Raw genomic sequence first — 23,885 nt, 5'->3', positions numbered from 1 at the left:
GAAATTCCAATCTGGTATCCCACAAGGGGGACAGGAGTCCAAGTACCCAGACCATTATCCCTTGTCTTCCCAGGAGCATTGCAGAGAACAGGGCAACCATAACTTGAACTACAAACCAGAGAAGAGCTCATCATATACCAACAGAGTGTAGTCTCATGCTTTAAAACACACTGGCATTGATGCCACGTACTTATTTTATGGGACAGACTTTGAGGAAATATCTTATGTCTTAAGAGCACTGCTCCCTTGAAGATATAAAGCTTAACATGAGCTACTGCCTACAGGGTTCAGTTACCCTTTGAGAAAGGACAATTACACATCACTCAAGTCACTGAATGCCTTCATTGTTCGAGTCCGGTGCTTGATTTAGGAGCTGGCTGCCTCCATCAGGAGTAATGGAGAAGACGGCAGGGAAAACCACAGATCAGAACCTTAGAAGCATCACCAGCTATGCCTGTCCAGGCAGGAGCTTCCCACACTGTAGTCCATCTGCTTCTCTATTTTGTTCCCTCCTTGGATGAGTTTCTGCTTTCTCATAGCTTCTTCCCCTCCTGACTCCAGCTATGGCCAACAATGTCATTCCTAGTTTCCCCATTATCTCATCATACATCATGACATTCTCCACTGCCCCATCGCAGTACAGTCTTAGCTTCCCAGCTCACGAGAGACAAGCATGGTTCAATCAACACAGCTCATGTCAACTGTCCAGAGAAGGCTCACGTTGGGACCAGGGACCCCCATTCTGGCCCCATCCACTGTGGCTCAAAGAGCTGGAAGCAGCGTGAGATGGTGTCAGACAAGGCCAGCTCCTGTTTTCACCATGAAGGCAGAACTATGACCACATAAACTACAAAGTTCCTAAGTTTAGAATGACTATTCAGAGACAAAGGCAAGGTGAAAGTTGAATTCTTCAGGGGACAAATTCTAAAGCAATCTATGTATTCTACATAAAACTCAAAAAAAAAAAAAACTAAACTAAATACAGCAAGCAAAATTCTATTTATTTATTTATTTATTTATTTATTTATTTTGTGAGGGAGAGTAGACAGAGAGAGAGAGACAGAGAGAAAGGTCTTCCTTTTCTGTTGGTTCACCCCTAATGGCCACTGAGGCCAGTGCACTGCGGCCAGCACACCGCGCTGATACAAAGCCAGGAGCCACGTGCCTCTCCTGGTCTCCCATGTGGGTGCAGGGCCCAAGCACTTGGCCATCCTCCACTGCCCTCCCGGGCCACAGCAAAGAGATGGACAGGAAGAGGAGCAACTGGGACAGAATCCAGTACCCCGACTGGGACTAGAACCCGGTGTGCCGGTGCCGCAGGCGGAGGATTAGCCTATTGAGCCACGGTGCCGGCCAAAATTCTATTATTTTTAAAAGGGTAAGAATCCTAAACTTGCAGGAAGGACTGACTTAGGGGATGACAACCAAGCATTTCTGTAAGCCTCCTAGATAAAATAAAGAAGTGAGACATCAGAGGCACCAACTGCCAAATAACAAACCTGAATATGGCGTCGAAATGTGACTGTTTAAAAATACACAGGATGAAAAAGTCCATACCACTCACTGTATGCATGAACATGTCCCCTTTCTTGTGTGATCGTTCTGATATGCCATGATAATACTAATGCACAGCCTTACACGGCGAAGCATGCAGCGTAAGGTAAAACTTCTCTCATTACAGCACAACCCACAAACGAGGGCGTAACTGCTGACTTGAAGAGTCTTTACCTTTCATCTCAGTCAGCAGTGGACAGTACGGCCAGTGCAGTAAGCAATCACATCCCGTACTGGAGCACTGATTGGAGTCCTGGCTTCTCCAGAACCAATCCAGCTTCCCAGTCATGCATCCGGGGGCAATGTATGATGGCCCGTGTCATCCACATGAGAGACCCAGATGGTATTCTGGACTCCTGGATTCCACCTGGCACAGCCCTGGCTGCTGTGGCCAATTGGGAAGTGAACAAGTGTATAAAAGAGAGTGCTCTCGCTCCCTCTCTCTCTCTCTCTCATCAGTTTGTCCTTCAAATACATAAAATATCATTTATACATTTTATTTATTTATTTGAGAGGCAGGGTTATAGATAGAGGGACAGATAAAGAAGGAGTCTTCCATCTACTGGTTCACTCCCTAAATGGCTGCAATAGTCAGAGCTGGGCTAATCTGAAGCCAGGAGCAAGGAGCCTCTTCCAGGACTACTACATAGGTGCAGGGGCCCAAGCACTTGGACCATCTTCCAGTGCTTTCTCAGGCCATAAGCAGGGAGCTGGATCAGAACCGGAGCAGCAGGGACATAAACTGGCACCTATATAAGATGCCAGCCCCACAGGCAGAGACAGCCTTCTACATTACAGCACCGCCCCTCCATAAAAAAATCTTTAAACAATAAAAGAAGTTCAGAAAAAAAAAAGCCAGACAACCACTGTTCAAATACTAGATGCCTCCAACTCACATTCTAAAGTCAATTAAAAAAAATCAGACCATTTAGAGAACAATATCCTTGACTCAAAGAAAGAGACAACACTACATCCAGCATTAAACTGTACTCATCCTCCTGTGAATACATTTTAAATCAATAAAGTCCCAATTGTTCTTTTTACCACATGTCATCCGAGCCAGACTGTCCCAATTCCATTATCTTACGGAGTGTCATCCTGTGGCTGAGTTCCTGTCCCTGGGTTATGTATGGAGTCCAGAGTGAAGAAAGAAAATCGAACAGAAGTTCTGACTATCAAATCAATGTCCAGTCCTGGTGAAATCATCAAGAGTGAAGCTTTCTACACTTTCAAATTCTGTCTACTACATCTGCCACATGGTCTCCAAGCTCAAGGACTGATCCAGAGCTTAGAGTGACAGACACAGAATGTGAGAAATAGTTTTTAAGGCCTACCTGCCAGTCTGTAATTAACACGTACCTTCATTTTATGTCATGTATAAGCAAGGACATTACAGCCAAGCTTTCCCCTTTGGTTAGGTCAAGAATAGCAAGGAACCTCAGTTTTACATGTCTAACACCAACTCAACAGACTCTGAAGCCTACAGAATCTTTAAGTATTTCTGGATCACATTGACACTGCAAATATCATGGCCTCACTATAATTGCACTGGTTAGGCTATCATTGAAATACTGTGCCAACTAAGCTATTTGTATGCCTTTTGTCCCAATTTTGCATATATATAATAATAATAAGCTTCCCAAGTCATTAAATATTTACAAACAGCATAATTTTTAATGCCTCTATAGTCAGGAATCCAATGCTTGGATATATCATATTTTAAACATTACAGTTTTGAGCAACTACTTTATATTATTTAAGTTATTACAAATATTGCCACAGTGAATATCCTTACATATTTATCAGACACATATAATGATGTTCCACATGCATACTAATGATTGCCCAATGCCCCTTTAAGATTTGCAAACAATATGAATCACATGAAAATGAGAGGACCGGACATAGCACGTATGTACTCACACAGGCCACCTTTCAAATGCAAAGCTCCTTGATTAGAGCTAATCAGACTCAGTTTGTTATTACAAAGCTAATGCCACCATCTTTGAAAAGTGCTTTTGATCCACACAGTACTATTTACACTGGCATATCATGTTTATTAGTGTGACTTTGGTTTATCAGTATACTGTGGAAATAGTTATGGGCGATATTAGGATTTCAGATCTACAGGAATTTGCATCTCAGAATCCTTCAGTGAAGGGAAATTCTGACAACTGCAGGAATTAAGCTAAATATTTAATCCATAGGGGAAGACCATTTTACAAAACAATATAAAGCTTTTTTTCATGATCACCACAGCCCTTCACTGCTCCTTCATCGGGTCTCTCCAGGGTCACCTCACAGAACATCAGTAATCAAGTCATGCCTTGTGACCCTTCTTAAAAGGCCTATTTTCACAAATTCACTTTGATTTTCTACATAATCCAATGCTTTCAGTTCGGTTTCAAGAAAGAGGCCATTTTAATCAGTAACAACTAAACTTATTTAGATTGATTTAAGATGTTGATTTAAGAAAACTATTACTGCTAACTTTTTAAAAAGTCATAGTGGTAGGGCAGGCCTGTAGCCCAGTAGGTAAGATGCCAGTTAAGATGCTTGGGTCCCACACTGGAGGGCCTGGGTTTAAGTCCCAGCTCTAGCTTATTACTCTAGCTTCCTTCTCGTGTAGACTCTGGGAGACAGCAGTAATGGATGAAGTACTTGGGTCCCTACCACCCACATAGGACACCTGGGTTACATTCCCAGTGCCTGGCTGCAGCCCAAGCCCAACCCTGTCCATTACCAATATTTAGGAAATGAACCAGTGCATCAGAGTGCACTCTATCACTCTCTTCTCTCTGTAATCTGTCTGCCTCTCAAATAACGGGGCAAAAAATAAAGTAGCAATAAGGTGCCGTTCACTGCCTTTACAACCTCCACTTAAAAAGAATCTCAGTGACATTCCCAGCCTCCATGTTTCCAGAAAGAGGATGAAACAGGAAATGTGGTTTTCATAAAGCAGTTGCATGGAATGACTGCCAAAATGAGAGCCAAGAACATACCATTGAACAGCAACTCGATGCAGGTGACACTGCAACATGCCCAGAGAATATTGATTGAACACCCAGACTTCTTGTATTCAAATGAACACAAAGACAGGACTTAGATGGCTAGAAGAACAGAGGCTCAGTGAGTCCTTCTTCATCTTTCTCACTTAACCCTCTCCTACTCCGGTCTTGACAGAAGACAGAGCAAGTCCCAAGATATAAAAATAGGATCAATTCTTACCTTCTTTAGCAACTTTCTACAAGATCATGACAGCCTCTTTTACACAGTCAGTTGTCCCTACCTAGACAGAAGAATGAGAGCCCCATGATCACAGTCTCCCACCGAAACAGTCTCACAATTATGATCTTGTGGTCAGCAGTAAGAACTGAGTGGCCTTGCTCATTAGTTCCAAGGTCCATGGGTCCATAGGGAACGTCATTCAATGGTGATAAGTCTACTCAAGCTGGAGACCAACAACACAGTCCTCTCAGCAACCATCATGACATGACACCCTTACTATACACAGTTTTGCAAATGTCACTTATGAACTATGGAAACAAATTACCTACTGAAACACATACCAAAATTAAAGCTTTTAAATATCCCATTATTTAATTCCATTTTTAATTTTTCATATGTAAGCATAAAGACACATTATTCGCAAAAAAGTACACTCATAGGCGATAGTTAAATTTACATTTAAATAATTAAACCAAACTTACTTCTCTGATTAGAGGAGTATGACCAGTTCAACTTGAACCAAATAATGGCCCATAGGGAAAGTAGAACTGATTTCATCATTTCTGCTGCCCCACAGAAAATTCAAGGAATCCCCAGCTAAGACCACCTAATGCACTCACAGGAGGCACAGAAGCAGCCACAGATTCCTTCCAGCAACATTCCCCAGAAGAAAATTTTGCTAAATTCTAGAGTCTAAATACTATTGCATTTAAAAAACATGATGCATGCTCTAGGAAGAAATACTGTACACAACCCAACGTGGTAACAAACTTGGCTTTCATCAATTATTATGCTGACTGGATTTATCTTCTTCAGCCACTGGGCTTACAGAGTCCTAAAGCATTTTGCTTTGATGAGTCACATTTGAAATACAATCATTATCTTCTCCTTCCCTATCTAATATACTGTAATACATTTTCTCCTCCAAGACCTGACCATAGTCATTTCACAAAAGAAAAGAAAAGGAACCGACTAAAAGCAAGCAGGATAGGCAGTGAGTAAGCCACGAACACTCAAAGAATCATTAAAAACCTGGAAGACCATCTTCCTGTGATTCAAGTAGATGACATGAAGTAGGCAAGTCCTAGAGGGAATACTGATAAAGTTACATACATTTCCCCCCTCTCTAAGTATAATTGAAGCCCAAGAATAACAAAACTACAATTAATGGAGAATCTTGCAGCTTTAACACAGAAAAGCATTTGGAATTCATCCAGTGAAAATAGTTTAATTTGTAATCCCATCAACTAATCAGAGAATGTTAAAAATATCTTTATTTTTTAATAGAAAAAGGATTAAAAACATATAAGTGGTTCTCTTTCCAGCGTAGTATTATAAATTGCTTTCTTTACTTTTTATAAGCATTCTAGATAATCTAGAAAGTACTTGTAATAAGAAACAAAAAAATTAAGTAACCACGCAGTTAAAACCTACAGATCAAATTCAATGTCAAAATGTGACAAACATTGACAGGCTTATTAAGTTTTTCTAATTAAATTTTTACACAAAATCATTTCTTCAATTAAAAGATGTTACTGTCTGAACTGTGTCCTCAAAAAGTTCCTATTTTGAAATTCTAACCCTTGGAACCTCAGAATGTCATCTTATTTGGAAACAGGGTTGCTACAGATGTACTAAGTTAATGAGGCCATATCACAGTAGGGTGAGCTCCTAATCCATTATGACTGCTGTTTTTTTGAAAAGGAGAAATCTGGACACCAAGACAGGATAATGTCCTATGGAGATGAAAGCACAGATCAGGGTGTCGCTTCTGCAAGCCAAGGAGCTTCAAGCATCAACAAAAACTAGAAGAAAGGCATTTTGCCTTTTGTATCTCAAAATCCTCAGAGGGCATCCACACTGCTGAGACCTTGATCTTGGACTTTCAGCCTCCAGCACCATGCAACAACCAATGTTTCATGGTTAAACACCCCGGTGTGTGGCATGAAAGTTTCAATAAATTAAAAGTAGACCATATAAAGATATCACACTGTGGCCACGCACATTTTTTTCCCTAGACAGTGATCATGATATCAATTTTTTTCTGTATATTTCCAAGCCCCTCCTTTCCCCTCATTACTGCAATTAGGTAAGGTCACATAAGTAAGTTTTTCTCCAATGGAGTAGGAGTGGAAGTGACCTATGCCACACCCAGACCTGGTGCATACAACACGGCACACCTCCCCTCAATACTTTCATTATCTCTCTCACCAGTTCACACTTGGACATGGCAGTGACTTCATGACGATGAGGCCCATACGAGAAGGAACAGCCAAATCAGGTGTCAGAACCTAGGTCTCTAAATGGCAGCATGGTAGGAGTTACCCACAAGCTGGAATTGTCTTCTTGGAATGAAATATGAGAGTAAAACAAAAGACTATGTTCTTTAAGCTATAATACTTTGTTGGCTTTCTCTGATATAAAAACTTCCTTAGCCTCTTTCCCTAATACAGTGACAGGTAAGTAAATCATTTCAGAACCCGTGCAGTAAAATTATGTATTGAAAACTGGCTAGGATCTCTGGAACAAATAGTAACTTTGACCCAATAAATGGTGTCTAACTGTACAGTGAATCAAACATCTACTATGATAGCTTCAAATCTGTACATATTTGAAAATCTTAATATCTGTTAAATGGAAAATTGAACTGTGGAAATCTACCAGTTCTGATTCTGGAAGTTTAGTGTGTTTTTATCATAAAATTTTAATGAATATGATCATTTTAACTAGATTTAGTACAAAATCACATTGTGATTTTACATAGATTTTCATGGTACAAAAAAAGGTAACATACAAGGATACCCCAAAAAGTTCATAAAATGGAATTAAAAGATATATTTTGGTACAAAACAAGATTTGAAACTCATGCAATTTATTTGTAATGTGTATTTCCCATTAACTTTTTGAACTACCCTCATAAAACCTTCATCTCCCTGTCCATCTGTCTCTCTCTCCTCTCTCAAACTTTTTTTAAAGGCTCACACTCTCTCTCCAATCCTTAGCTTATGAAAAGTCATTATGAGCTAGGTAGGTATCCTTCCAGGCTTAAAAAGTGTTACTAAAATAAGTAGGGTTGTGGATTAAAGAGATATTTTAGTTTTGTTTCTCATACACACGCCAGAGTCAAAAGCAAAAATCATTCCAATGTTAAGTATATAGGTCCTTCATATTTTTGTTACTCTGGAGGAAAAAAAATATTTCCTTATCTGGCTGAAAAACCCATGACAGCATTTCAGGCATGGAAAGCCCAGACACTGTGGCAAAAAATGATCTAAATGAAGGACCTCTGTGAGTGAGATCCCAGTGGAAAGAAGGGTGTACTTTTCTCTGAAGGGAAGAGAGAACTTCCACTTTTCTTATAGCCCTGCCTAAATACTGACAGAGTTTGTGGACTCAAAAGGCTTCCACGGCGTTGGCAGCTCATGCAAGAGCCTCGGGGGATCTCTGACATCATCTATGAAAGTGTCAATTCTCAAATCAACAGGAGTCACTGTGCACTTACTCACCATGTAGGACCTCTGTCATTAATGAACTGTACTATGAGAATTAACAGTAAAACTTGTCTTCAAAGGTACTTTATATTTTGTGTGTCTGTGTGGGTGCAAACTGTTGAAATCTTAGTATAGAGTTGGTCTTCTGTATGTAAAGTTAATTAAAAATGAATCTTAATGAAGAATGGGATGGGGGAGGAAGTAGGAGGTGAGACGGGGTAGGGGTAGGAGGGCGGGCGTGGGGGGAAGAAACACTATATTCCTAAAGCTGTACCTATGAAATTTGTATTCATTAAATAAAAGATTTCTAAAAAATTAAAAATAAAAAAATTTCCTTAAAGATGCTATGTCATACTTCTCAAGTTTTTTAAGATTTATTCATTTCTTTAAAAGGAAGAGTTACAGACAGAGAGAGAGAAATAGAAGAGGAGGAGGAGGAGGAAGAGAGAGAGAGAAGGGGAGGGAGGGAGGGAGGGAGGGAGGGAGAGAGAAATCTTCCATCCACTGGTTCACTCTCCAACTGGTCACAATAGCCAGAGTGGTGCCAGGACGAAGCCAGGAGCCAGAAGCTTCTTGCAAGTCTCCCACATGGGTGCAGGGCCCCAGGGACTTGAGCCATCTTTTGCTACTTTCTCAGGCACATCCACAGGGATCTGGATTAGAACTAGAACAGCCAGGACTCAACCAGAACCTATATGGGATGTCGGCACCGCAGGCCAGGGTTTAACCTGCTGTGCCTCAGCACCAGTCCCTATCTCTCACTCTTAAACATTTCCCAAAATGCTTTCCTGTGAAACTAGAACACGTGCGACCAGACAAAAGCTTAGAGAGAGCCGTTCAGTACCTTCTCATTTTGTCTACTCATGCCTGATCAAAACATCAAAAATTGCTCTTCTGGAATTTAGAATGTTTGCCTCTTGTCAAGCGACAAGCCTTTTCCAAACCTGCTACACTCGACTATCAGCAAGGCAGTTTCTATTGAACTAAAGAAGAAAATGAGGAGTTGAACACTACATCCGTTTAGCTCTCAGAGACCTCATCAACCAGTGCCCAAAAATGCAATCTAGACTCCAACTCCTAGGCTGTGGGATGCACACATGTTCCAAGATTACAACATGTGTTTCCATTTAAATCGCTGGAATGTATATATGGCTCTGCAAAGAGATAAATATTAGCAAATCCTATAAGAATGAAAGTCTTTTATTACTACATACACCGTGTTTCTACTCTGCCATTAAAATGTCTGAATCACAAAGCTGAACAGTTTGCTTTTCACTTCCGTGAGTTTAAAGAAAAACAACGAAGCCTTCCATAGGCAATATCCACTTTTACCGTCATTGCCCATCTGAGGCAAACCTACAATTTCTGTTTGTCTTCTCATTTCTCACTCTTGCTAGCAAACCTGCCAGCATTCTCAAATGCCCATGTACTCAGTCCAAGTTAGATATCAGCCCATGTCAGACAATATCAAGTCAGGGGCTTCAACCACAGTACGTGAAATAAAGCAAGGGTGAAAAACAGGTGGTCTGGCACATTGTGCTTAGCAAGCACAGCTCTTTAAAATTATTTTAATTTAAAACCCTTTTGAGAAAGTCCCCCTGGCACAATGAAGGCACTTCATCCTGTAAGACAGTGTGCCCCACCTTGCACCGTGAACCCTGCTATGTACGTGCCAGCCAAATGTCTGAGGTGGGAATGCCTACCTCCGAGCCTTAGGTTGTTTCTTGGCCCATAATGCCACTCTAACCTACCTCAGCCTGGCTCTTCGCCTGCTAACATCTACTCTCCTAAAAACCTCTAGAAGTCCTTTCTAACACCCCAAATCCCAATCAAATGCTTAATCCTCTCCTGCTACCTATTTATGTGACTATATCACCAGACGTCACACTTCCTAGAGGGCAGTGACTATGCTTGGCTCATGCTGGTCTCTCCAATGTGTAAGCCCACATCAGGTGGTGATTAAATATTTCTAATTAAAGAAATGGTGATTCAAGTATTAGCTCTGAAAATATTTGCTTTTAGTATCCTTGGAAGGAAATGCACATCAATGAAGTTGGCAAAAAAGTGGATCATGCAAAATGCCAAAGAATGAAGTCTTGAAAAAAAAAAATCTCTTGCTCCACAAAGGTGTTTTCCAAAAGTCTGATGGCGTATCCAGTGCATTCCCTCTCATAAACAGCTGCAAGATCCCAACACCAGGATATAAATACAATAAACCCAGCTGAACAAAGAACATGAACTCAAATGTCTTTGAACGGACAGACAGCTTCCCTTGCAGGAAACACTCATTTTGTGAGACATGGATCAGATCAAAATCCATCAAAATCATATTCCCAACATCATCTTTGAGTCGTCTTCAGCTCCAGCCTCCCTGTGCTACGTGTAACTGGCCTCACTTCTAAGGTGAGAACTTCCAGAGGACAAGGAAAGCAAAGTACGGTTACCATTCACTGTCAAGTATGCCCAAAGGAGTGTGTTCTGCCATGGTCACACTTACTAGAAATGACGAAAGCAGTGGGGCACTCCTCTTGACCTCCCAGGTCAGGCAAGTGTTCCGAGAAGGAAGAAATAGGGGATGACAGTAAAGTAAGATAATGATTGACTGATTTCTGTGTGAGAATTAATCTGGTACTCTCAATGCCTCCTTCCCTTCAAGGAAAAGCTTTAGATTTGCATCCAGAACAGCCTTTCTTAGAATGTGCAGGCCCCATAGGGTATCCACTATGTGCACTGTTTCCAGCAAACAGCAAAATCTACTCTCCTTCATATGAAAGGGGAGCTCTCGGAAGCTTCTAGGATAGCTGCTCAGACAGGGATTTGCTCTTACTTATCCCCAAGGCAAGAGTTAAAACCAACTTACCTTCTGAAAAAAGTCTTCCCCACTTCTGCCCTTTCCTTCAGCAGCAGCTGTAAATAAAAATGTATACATTTAAAATAGTCCAGTTTTTTTTTTCTTTTCAATTCATGTCTTCAAAAAACTCTTTAGCACTAGGTACCAGAACAGCAGGGAGAACAAGATGCCCTCCCAGCTCTCCCACAGCAGTGAGCCTGTCACATCAGGGAAACAAGCTGATCAAGAGGAAAACAGCAGCCCACTCAACTACACAAACTTAGATTATTTTACACCCTTCTGAAAGACTCCAAACCTTGATTTAAACATGGAGATCAAAGTGATCTCATCCTTTCCAGTTAGGGAACTATATGAACAAAGTAATCAATGGTAGCGCCCCAAGCACTTCCTTCCTATCTGTAATCAATGCCAGGCACAGGGCTGCCTGTCAGCTATCAGCTCATCCAACAGGGCCTACTTCTGAGCTGTTTCAGGTTTGTTCTTTGCAATGACTACAAAATCTATTTGGATTTCAGTAGACACTGCACACTGCCTTAACTCATTCCTTCATTCACATATACAGAGACAGACACAACAACTTAAGAATTAAACAGTGTTGGCAGAGGTCAAAGCCAACAACAAACTTCATGTGAGATTAACTGGAAGTTACTGAAATTGAGCATTATTTTTATGTCTAAATGATAGCTATAATCTCAGTTCTCTGTCTAGGTTTAAAAGCCTTGTGACTACAAACATTTTTTTATTCATTTCTGGTAAGAGGTAGAGAATTTGACTAAAAGGAGAGAAAGGGCAAAGAGCCAACAGTATCTTGCTTACAGTAACTTCAGATTGCATCTTCCAGAGGGAACGACCAAACAAGACTCTGATTCAGGCTTAGAGTGGAACAGAAGTTAACTGAAGACACCACCCCAGGCAGGACAGTAGACACTGGATCAAGAACTCTTGCAAGCTGAAGTCTCAAAGATCATGGGAACCAAATATCTATTATTAGGCAATTCTATAGCAGGGGTGAGGGGTGTGGGTATAGGGAATGTGGGTGTGTGTGTGTCCACTGCTTAAATGATTAAAGACACAAGAAGTGGAGCAGACCAATTATGTAATAATTAGAGTAGGTATTTGGCACAGAGGTTAAGCTGCCACTTGGGACATCTACATCCCATATCATAGCTCCAGGTTTGGAGTTCTGGCTGTTCCTGATTCCAGCTTCCTGCTAATGTGCACCCTGAGAGGCAGCCAATGATGGCTCAAGTACTTGCATCCCTACCAACCACAGCACATGGGAGACTAGGACTGAGCGCCTGCCTGGCTTCAGTCTAGCCCAGCCCTGGCTGTTGCAGGCATTTAGGAGGTGAACCAGCCTATAGAAAATCTCTCTCTCCCCCTCTCCTCCTCCCCCCTCCCTCCCCTTCTCCTCTCGCTATGTAACTCTGACTTTCAAATAAATAAATAAATCTTTAAAAAAAAAAAAAAAAAGAGGAAGGAAAGGAGCCATGAACCAAGAAATGCAGGCAGCCTGCAGAAACCGAAAGAGTCAGAGGAATGGATGAGCCTCTACAGGCTATGTAGGGGGCACAGCCCTGCTGGCACCTGGATTGAAGCCCAGGGAAACTTCCGGCCTCTGAACCCTAGAACTGGAAGACATTTTACACTGGTGTAAGGCACTACAGTTTGGGTAATTCTTCATAGCAGCAAAAACAAACCAATGCCTAATGTAAACATTATACCTTTATTTTCACTTTGCTTTCTGAACAGATTCCACACCATCCACATGAACTGACCACAGACACTCATGTGGGCCACTGGACCCACACCTTTCCAGAAACAGATTCTTTTCCAGTTTACAAGCTATAATTTTCACTAATTTAGAAATATATCAATTTTAAGCTTTTTGAAAAATAAAAAAGTAAAACTTTGATACAAACTGGCAGACGTGGCAACATAAAAAGTCCCTGTCCAAACTTCAAATGTCTTGAGGACATTTCAACTCAACCGTTGGGCTCTTTATCGAAGGATAAGAGTAGCTAAGAGGGGCTGTCCTCAATTACACCCAGTCACTTGCCACTGAAAGCAGCAGAAAAGGGCATGGAAATTCAGAAACACTATAGTGACAAGAAATGCTCTTTTGAAAATAAGTGTTCAAAAATCAAAGATATTTTCAAAGGTCTAATAAGCAAAGTAGGGGCCGGCGCCAGGGCACAGTGGGTTAATCCTCCGCCTGCGGTGCCGGCATCCCATGTGGGTACCGGTTCTAGTCCCGGCTGCTCCTCTTCCAGTCCAGCTCTCTGCTGTGGCCTGGGAGGGCAGTGGAAGATGGCCCAAGTGCTTGGGCCCCTGCACCCTTGTGGAAGACCAGGAGGGGGTACCGGCTCCTGGCTTCGGATCAGTGCAGCTCCAGCCATTGTGGCCATTTGAGGGGTGAACCAACAGAGGGAGGACCTTTCTCTCTGTCTCTCCCTCTCACGGTCTCTACCCCTCAAACAAATAAAATATTTTAAAAAAATAATAAAAAAAAGATTAAAAAATTAAAAACTAATAAGCAAAGTAGATAATCACTACTTTCCCCACAGGAAATTCCTTCGTGACTTGGAGTTCAGTAGTTCAAATTTCATCATACATTTTATTCCAGAAACTTCCTTTAGGACACAACTTTGCCCATGACAAACTCCCTATGCCACAACCTAGAAATGCCCTCCAAGTCCATCAAAACAAACTATAAACAGACTTCATAGAAAGTCCCTTGAATCCCTAGCCTAGTTGAATAAAAAAGAAGTTTCCTTAGTTGAACCAAACTATAATTTACTATGTTCCAGGAAAAAAACACAAATTTAACCTGCACCTTTGACAAACAGCAGGCAGCCAGCCAGAAATGGCATATTTACTGACACCAAAAATAAATGACCTTATTCCAAGTGTTTGCATTCCCTTACCTGAGGGAAGTATGCTCCAAGACCCTCAGGGAATGCCTGAAATCGCATGTGGTCCCAAACCCTATGGATACTATCCTTTCCAAGTGTGTGTGATACTTATGATGAATTTTAATTTATAAATTAGCCACAATAAGAAATTAGCAATAACTAATAAAACAATCTTAATATGTTGCAATAAAAGTTTTAGAAATAGAAATATAGTGCATGTGTTTCTCTCTCAAAACACCTACTGTAACATGCTCACTCTTGTAATGTTAAAGTATTACATGCCAATGTGATGAGATGAGCAAGGTGGGTGACATTTGCATTTTGACATAGCAGTAGGTGACTATATAAGGGTTTCTTGAACACAAGCACTGTGACACTGCAAGAGCTGATGTGATAGCCAGGATGAGTACTAAGTTAAAAGCAGCATGTACAGTATGGATACACTGGACAAAAGGATGATTCACTTCCCAGGGATGTTACCTTGCTACTCACAATAGTATTCAAAGGTGGGCATTTGGCACAGTGGTTAAGAACCACTTCAAATACCTCCAGCCCATAATGGAGGGCCTAAGTTCAAGCCCCAGCTCCACTTCCAATTCCAGCTGATGTGCACCCTGGGAGATAGCAGGTGATGACCCAGATACTTGGGTCCCTGCCACCACATGTGAAACTCAGATTGAGCTCCTGAGCCCCCCACTGTTGGAGCATTTGGGGAGTGAACTAGCAGATCGAAGACTGATGACTGTCTCTCTCTCTTTGCCTTTCAAATAAATAAATTTTCTTCAATCTTTTCAACAAAGAACAGTGTGTAATTTAAAACTTCCGTGTTTATTTCTCAAATTTTCCATGTCATAGTCTCAGACCACAATTGACCACTGGTAACTGAAACCATGGAAACTGAACCTAAGGATAAAGGGAAACAAGTGAACAAGAAGCTCCAACTCTGAGGCTGCTTCTCCCTAACTCTAGTGTGTCCAATTCCTAAGCTCAAAGACTCTGAGTTCTTGGTCAAGTCATTTTCTCAGTTACTGACTACGGCTATGTCAATCACTGGCACTCCCTAGGGAACATCTGTATTCCAGTCCCAGGTTGCTGGGTCTTCCTGACAGGATTTTACTAGTGCCAAACAAGTAAAGTGGCAAAGGTCACAGAAGCCAACGAAGGTAGAGAGATAATTCAAGTCTTCTCTTAATGTGCTAAAATCTGAGGGTATAATTCTCAAACTTACTCTAACTTCCTCAGTATCAAAATACACATTCCTCCAAAAAATTGAGAGAGTGGGTAGGGAGAGATCAACACAGAAGACTTCTTTCTCAATATCAAATTTAAATGTTCAGTCTACAAACCCAGAAAAGAACAAGGGTAGGTTCACTTTTTCATTCCACAAACAAATAAGTCGTGTGCCCATGACCTAAATGAAGGCAAGGCTTTACCTTCATTCAACTCACAGCCTTTACCCGAGTAATACTCAAAGCCACCCACTAGTGCTAAAAAGCCAAAATTAAAATTCCGTTCTACCAACAACTTTCCAGAGAGCATGCCTCAGTCACAACTGTTTCCAGATTAAACTTATTATAACATTAACGTGGCTATTCTCATTCTGGACGAAGCACTAAAAAGCTGGACACTGTACTCTTAACCCCACACTGCAGCTGGAGAGCTACCGCCAGACCCGAAAAGTTAAGGGGATCCTCCAGGGAGACCATCTGGGAGTTGGGTTGCAAGAAAAACTAGGATCTATGACAGTATTTTGACTATAATCATTTCCTTTGCATTATGTTTGCAATGAGCCAACCCACACTTCATGTCCTGGCACCCCTGGACCTGTGAAGTCTGATTAAGTTCCGTGTAAAATGATTCTGCTGAGCTTCACGATCTTACACACTGACACTCCATCTTTTTATTCCACACAACATGAACACACACATGACAATTTAGCAGGATTTTGAAACTGTCTTTGCAATATGACTTCTGCCTCATGTTCTAACATTTATCCACTTGAATGTTAGAAGCCCTGGAATATTTCTGCCAATGTAAGCAACTGACTTTATTTTCATGACACAGAACTCCAGGAATAAACTGCTTCAATACTACTGAAAAATGGCTGGCCAAATGTGCAGGTAAAGCATTTCATACGTTAAGCTGAACAATTCATTTTTTATGTTTATTGTAATTTCTCCAGCGCTTTGCCATATTTTATTTCATATTTTTTCTTCACAAGAAATATGGGATGGCAAAAGCCACCGCCAGTAAAAACAGCCAAAGTTGAAACAGGTGTAAACTATTACAGTACACCCCCCCAAAAAAAAACTTTAGGGCACAACCAGTTAATTATTAAATTAAAGGGAGAGGGGAAGCTCGATTTTAAATTCTTCCTAGAGCACACAGAAACTTGTTTGATTATGATGTTCATTTTGAAATGCTTTTCTAGTATAACATCTGATGCTCTATGGAGCCAAACTTAAAAACACAGTATGGTGTACTTTTTATTTAAAATGAATTATGGAAAAGCAGGCAATACCTCTAACATTACCTTGACAATCATCTCCCACTCTGGAATTTGAGCAAGAACAATCAAGCTCTCATTATAAAAAATAATAGAGAAGTAATTCTTCAAATCTATGAATATTCAGGGTATTCCATTCTTTCATTTTTTTCTATACCAGCAACTAAGAAGGCTAATGTCCTATTAGTCAAGGGAAAGATATAGGTAGCCAGGCAGGCTGATTATCCTGCCAAGATGTTTTACTCAGAATCTAAAACATTCACTTATTCAATCAATTTAAATCCATATGATAAAATAACTATCCCACATATTTTATTTGCATATTGTTGCCAGAAATCACCCACAACAACCTGACCAATTCTACTGAAAGTGGAATCATCAAAAGATGTAGAATCAACAAACTCTTTCAGCATTAAGACAAGGCCATAAGCAAAGTAGTTCTATACTCCCTTCGGAGAAAAATACCTCCTTCTTTGATGACCACTTCTTTCCACCAGGGTCTCACTCACCGAGGTCTTTAATGTAGGACATTTTTTGCCACAGTGTCATGGTTTTCCATGCCTGAAGTGCTCTCATGGGCTTTTCACCCAGACCAGAAGGCCTTAAGGGTTGTTTTTGAAGTCAGGATGCAAATTAAAGTGACCGCCATTCTAAGAGTCTGCTGTATGAACTGTTTCCCATGTTGGAGAATTCATTTATTTTTTATTTATTTATTTGACAGGTAGAGTTATAGACAGTGAGAGAGAGAGACAGGGAGAAAGGTCTTCCTTCCATTGGTTCACTCCCCAAATGGCCGCCATGGCCAGCGCTGCGCCGATCCGAAGCCAGGAGCCAGGTGCTTCCTCCTGGTCTCCCATGTGGGTGCAGGGGCCCAAGCACTTGGGCCATCCTCCACTGCCCTCCCAGGCCACAGCAGAGAGCTGGACTAGAACTTGGTGCCCATATGGGATGCCAGCACTGTAGGCGGAGGATTAACCCAGTGAGCCACGGCGCTGGCCCCTCACTTATTTTTAATTCTATTATTATTGCCAAGACAATTAATCCTATTTGTAGGATCACTTTAACACTTAATCCTATCTATATGATCATTTTAACACTTAAAATGCTATTTTACCACCCAGCTTAAGGGGATTTGAGGTCTCATGGCAAGTACCCTTAGCAGTAAGTCTGTAGGAATGTAAGCAAAACTATACAGCATTTCACTTAGAAACATCATACAGTTCATAAATACAACTTTAAGAATATGGTGATTCTTCCCACTGTGCCCACCCTCTCACCTCCACTCCCACACATCTTCCTCCTCTCTTATGCCCACTCTTATTTTTTACTATGATCTATATTCAGTTAACTTTATACACATATGATTAACTGTTAAGTAGGGAGATAAGAAATAGCATAAAAAATGTCCTCTTCAGTCAAAAACACGGCAGTTCAAAGTCATTGCTTCTCAGAATGTCAATTTCACTTTTACAGATTGCCTTTTTGGTGCTCTAGTAGTTATCACAGGTCAGAGAGAATATATGCTATTTGTCCCTTTGGGACTGGCTTATTTCACTAAGTATGATATTTTCCAGATTCATGCATGTTGTTGCAAAAGACCGGATTTCGTTTTTTTTTACTGCTGTGTAGTATTTCACGGTGTACATTTTCCATAATTTTTTTATTTATTTGACAGGTAGAGTTAAAGACAGTGAGAAAGAGACAGAGAAAGGTCTTCCTTCCGTTGGTTCACTCCCCAAATGGCTGCCACGGCAGGTGCTGCACCAATCCAAAGCCAGGCTCCAAGTGCTTCTTCCTGATCTTCCATGTGGGTGCAGGGCCAAAGCACTTGGGCCATCCTCCACTGCACTCCCGGGCCACAGCAGAGAGCTGGACTGGAAGAGGAACGACTGGGACTAGAACCAGTGCCCATATGGGATGCTGACACCACAGGCAGGGGATTAACCAAGTGAGCCACGGCGCTGGCCCCTCCCATAATTTCTTTATCCAATCTTCAGCTGATGGACATTTGGGTTGATTCCATGTCTTAGCTATTGTGAACTGAGCTGCAATAAACACTGGGTTGCAGATAATTCTTTCATATGCTGATTTCATTTCCCTTGGGTAAAATCCCAGGAGTGGGATGGCTAGATCACATGGTAGGTCTATATTTAGATTTCTGAGGAATCTCTACACTGTCTCCCACAGTGGCTGAACCAGTTTACATTCCTCCAACAGCGGATTAGGGTACCTTTTTCCCCACATCCTCACCAACAATTTATTGTTTGTTGATTTCTGTATGAAAGCCATTCTAACTGGAGTGAGGTGAAAACTCATTGTGGTTTAGATTTGTATTTCCCTGATGGCTAGTGATCCTGAGCATTTTTTCACGTGTCTGTTGGTCATTTGGATTTCCTCTTTTGAAAAATGTCTGTTTAAGTCCTTTGCCCATTTCTTCACTGGATGTTTGATTTTTGTTGAGTTTCCCGATTTCTTCATACATTCTAATTATCAACCTTATATCAGTTGTATAGTCTGCCAACAGTTTCTCTCATTCTGTAAGTTGCCTCTTCACTTTGCTGAGTGTTTCTTTTGTAGAACAGAAGCTTCTCAATTTGAGGTAATCCCATTTGTCAATTTTGGCTTTCGTTGCCTTGCCTCTGGGGTCTTTTCCAAGAACTCTTTGCCTATGCCAATGTCTTGCAGGGTTTCCCCAAGGTTCTCTAATAATTTGATGGCATTGGGCCATAGATTTAGGTCTTTAATCTATTTTGAGTGATTTTTTGTGTAAGGTATAAGGTAAGGATCTTGCTTCATACTTCTGCATGTGGAAATCCAGTTTTCCCAGAACCATTTGTTGAAGAGACTGTCTTTACTCCAGGGATTGATTTTAGTTCCTTTGTCAAAGATAAGTTGATGTGGATGCCTGGATTAATTTCTGACATTTCTATTCTGTTCCATTGGTATATCCATCTATTTTTGTACAAGTACCAGGCTGTTTTGATTATAACCTCCCTGTAAAATGTCTTGAAATCTGGTATTATGATACCTCTGGCTTTTTCTTGTATTAGATTGCTTCAGCTATTCAGGGTCTCCTGTGTTTCCATATGAATTTCAGCATCATTTTTTCTAGATCTGAGAATGTATTTGGTACTTTGATTGTATTGCATTGAATCTGTACATTACATTCAGTAGTATGGATGTTTTGATGATTCTTCTAATCCATTAACATGGTAGCTTGTTCCTTTTTTTTAATTTTCTTCTATTTCTTTACATTTTGTAATTATCATAGACATCTTTGACATCCTTGGTTAAATTTAATCCAAAGTCATTGATTTTTTCTGGAACTTTGTGAATGGGATTTATCTTAGAAGTACATTCTTGGCCGGCGCCGCGGCTTAATAGGCTAATCCTCCATCTAGCGGCGCTGGCACACCGGGTTCTAGTCCCGGTCGGGGCGCCGGATTCTGTCCCAGTTGCCCCTCTTCCAGGCCAGCTCTCTGCTGTAGTCGGGGAGGGTAGTGGAGGATGGCCAAGTGCTTGGGCCCTGCACCCCATGGGAGACCAGGAGAAGCACCTGGCTCCTGGCTTCGGATCGGCACGGTGCACCAGCCGTGGCGGCCATTGGAGGGTGAACCAACGGCAGAGGGAAGATCTTTCTCTCTGTCTCTATCTCTCACTATCCACTCTGTCAAAAAAAAAAAAAAAAGAAGTACATTCTCAGTCACAGCACTGTCTCTTTTTATACAAAGGCTGTTGATCTTTGTGTATTGACTTCATATCCTGCTACTTTACCAAGCTCTTCTATGAGTTCCAATAGTCTCTTAGTCACATCTTTTGTATTCTCTATATAAAGAATCACATCATCTGCAACTAGGAATAGTTTGACTTCCTCCTTCTGTATTTCTATCCCTTTAGCTCTCTTTTTCTTGCTTAATGGCTCTGTCTAAAACTTCCAGGACTATAAGGAATAGCAATGATGACAGTGAGCATCATTTTCTGATTCCAGATCTCAGTGAGAATGCTTCCAACTTTTCTCCATTCAATAGGATGCTGCACATGGGTTTGTAATAAATTTCCTTGATTGTGTTGAGGAATGTTCCTTCTAGACCCAATCTGCTTACAGTTTTCATCATGAAATGGTTTTTGTATTTTATCAAATGCTTTCTCTGCTTCTGAGATAATCATATGGTTTTTGTTCTTTAATTTGTTACTGTAATGTGTCACATTAATTGATTTGTGAATGTTGAACCATCCCTGCATGCCAGCAATAAATCTCACTTGGTCCAGGTGACTAGAATTATGTTGAGGATTTTTGCTTCTATGTTCATCAGGGAAATTGGTCTGCAGTTATCTTTCTCTATTGTATCTTTTTCAGGTTTAGGAATTAAGGTAATGCTGGCTTCATAGAAATAATTTGGGAGGATTCCCTAGCTTTCAATTGCTTTGAGTAACTTGAGAAGAACTGGAGTTAGTTCTTCTTTTAGTGTCTGGTAGAATGCAGCAATGAAACTATTTGGTCCTGGGCTTTTCTTTGCTGGGAGGGTCTTTAGTTCTCATCCAATTTCTGTCATATTTATTGGTCTGTTTAGATTTTCTATGTCTTCATGGCTCAATTTAGTTAGGTTGTATGTGTCTAAGAATCTATTTCTTCAGGTTTCCTGATTTGTTGGCATACAGCTCTCTGTAGTAATTTCTGATGATTTTTTTATTTCTGTGGTATCTGTTTTTACATTTCCTTTTTCATCTCTAATTTTATTGATTTGGGTCTCCTTTTTTTGGTTAGTTGTTCCAATGGTGTGCCAATTTTAATTATTTTTTCAAAAAAATAGCTTTTTCATTTTGCTTATCTTTTCCATTGTATTTTTGGTTTTTATTTTGTTGATTTCTTCTCTAATTTATTTCTTTTCTCCTACTAGCTTTGGGTTTGGTTTGCTGTTGTTTTTCTAGGTCCTTGAGATGTACTGACAGCTCACTTCTTTGGTGTCTTTCCAATTTCTTGATGTAGGCACCAATTGCTATAAACTTTCCTCTTAACACTGCTTTTGCTGTAACTCACCAGTTTTGATATGCTGTATTGTCATCTTCATTTGTTTCCTGAATTTTAATTTCTCTTTTGATTCCTTGAATGACTCCCTGTTCATTCAGGAGAATGTTGTTCAGTCTATATGTGTTTGCATATGTCCTAGAGATTCCTGAGCTGCTGATTTCCAGCTTCATTCCATTGTGGTCAGAGAAGATGCATGGTATGATTTTGATTTTTTTGAATTTGCTGAGACTTGCTTTATGGCCTATCATGTGGTCAATCCTAGACAAAGTTCCATGCACTAGTGAGAAGACTGTGTATCCTGTGGCTGTAGGATATAAAGTTCTGTAGATATCTGTTAGTTCCATTTGGTCTTTAATGTTCATGAACTCTGTTGTTTCATTACTGATTTTCTCTCTGGTTGATCTGCCCATTGCTGAAAGTGGGGTATTTAAGTCCCTCATCACTATTGTATTTGAGTCTATGTCCCCATTTAGATCCATTAACATTTCTTTTAAATAGCCAAGTGCCCTGTAATTAGGTGCATATACATTTATAATAGTTATATCTTCCTGTCAAATTGATCCCTTAATCATTACATAGTGCCCTTCTTTGTCTCTTTTAACAGACTTTGTGTTATAGTCTGTTGTATCTGATATTAGGATGGCTACACAAGCTCTTTTTTGGTTTCTGTGAGCATGGAATATCCTTTTCCATCCTTTAACCTTCAGTCTATGTGCATCTCTGTTGCCGAGTTGTGTTTCTTAGAGGCAGCAAATGGATCGATTTTGTTTTTCAATCCATTCAGCCAGTCTATCCTTTTACTGGAGATTTGAGGCCATTTACATTCAAGGTGATTATTTATAAGTAACAACTTTGCCCTGCCATTTTTCCAAAAATATTCCTAATTTTTACTTTGCATTTCCTTTGTACTTTTACTGAGAGATTTTCTTCCTTTATCTTCTTTCATAGTGATGACTGTTTCTATGCTTCTCTGTGCAACACATCCTTAAGAATCTTTTGTTGAGCTGGATGGGTGGTGACAAATTCTTCCAATTTCAGTTATGGAAGGTCTTTATTTCACCTTCATCCATGAATGAGAGCTTTGCAGGTTACAGTTTTCTGGGTTGACCGTTTTTTTCTCTTAAAATGTGGAATATACCTTGCCATTCTCTCCTACCCTAGGGTTTCTTTTCTTTTTCGTTTTTTTTTTTTTTTTTTTTTTTTTTTTTTTTTTTGGACAGGCAGAGTGGACAGTGAGAGAGACAGAGAGAAAGGTCTTCCTTTTGCTGTTAGTTCACCCTCCAATGGCTGCTGCGGCCAGCGTACCGCGCTGATCCGATGGCAGGAGCCAGGTATTTATCCTGGTCTCCCATGGGGTGCAGGGCCCAAGCACTTGGGCCATCCTCCACTGCACTCCCTGGCCACAGCAGAGAGCTGGCCTGGAAGAGGGGCAACCGGGACAGAATCTGGCACCCCGACTGGGACTAGAACTCGGTGTGCCGGCGCCACAAGGCGGAGGATTAGCCTAGGGAGCCATGGCGCCGGCTGCCTATAGGGTTTCTGATGAGAAATGTCCTTTGAGTCTAACTAGAGATCCTTTGAATGTACTCTAGCATTTCTTTGTGTACATTTTAAAATCCTTTATGTTTTACTGTTGAGAATTTGACTACAATATGTCATGAAGATCTTTTCTGGTTATGTCTTTTAGGAGTTTGTGTTTCCTGCACTTGAATGTCCCTTTCTTTCTCCAAATTAGGGAAGTCTCCTTGCTATTAATTCACTAATATGACCTTCTAATCCTTTCTTTCTTTTTCCACTCCTTCAGGAACTCTTAGAACCCATATGTTCAGTTGTTTGAGAGTACCTACAGATTCCCAATAGTGTTTATTAGTTTTCTAATTTCTTCTTGTTTTTGGATTGACTGTATAATTTCCTGCGATTTGTCTTCTAAGTTGAGTATTCTTCTGCTTCACCAATTCTGTTTTTAAGGCTTTCCACTGCATTTTTTATTTGTTCTAGTGAATTATTCATTTCCAAGATTTCATTTTGATTTCTAAGATCTCAATTTCATGGGAGAAATCTTTCATATCATGTAGTTTCTTTCATTAGTTCATGCATTTGCTTCTGAAAATCCTACGATTAATTTTTTGGATTCCCCCTCTGGCATTCCTACAATCTCTTCATCTGCACATCTTCTACTTAAGTGTTATGTTCTTTTGGGAGCATCATGTTGTCTTTTTTAAAAGATTTTTATTTGACAGAGTTACAGACAGTGAGAGAGAGAGAGAAAGGTCTTCCTTTGATTGGTTCACCCCCAAATGGCCGCTATGGC

At 40.6% G+C, this 23,885-nt stretch overlaps 1 protein-coding gene across 3 annotated transcripts in view; it reads right to left on the bottom strand.

Annotated features, from left to right (window-relative positions):
* The window catches only part of BICC1 (BicC family RNA binding protein 1), a 339,573-nt gene that overhangs the window by 210,648 nt on the left and 105,040 nt on the right, over positions 1-23,885 (bottom strand). For all 3 annotated transcript variants that reach the window (XM_070057685.1, XM_051823885.2, XM_051823887.2), the window contains exon 2: positions 11,134-11,180. In XM_070057685.1, coding sequence (XP_069913786.1) covers positions 11,134-11,180 — 47 coding nt within the window. The remainder of the gene's footprint in view (positions 1-11,133; positions 11,181-23,885) is intronic.

This window comes from Oryctolagus cuniculus, chromosome 15 (genome assembly GCF_964237555.1).
Source record: "Oryctolagus cuniculus chromosome 15, mOryCun1.1, whole genome shotgun sequence".
NCBI lineage: Eukaryota > Metazoa > Chordata > Mammalia > Lagomorpha > Leporidae > Oryctolagus > Oryctolagus cuniculus.
The sequence above is the reverse complement of the archived record's forward strand: the minus strand, read 5'-3'. Positions and strand labels throughout refer to the sequence as shown.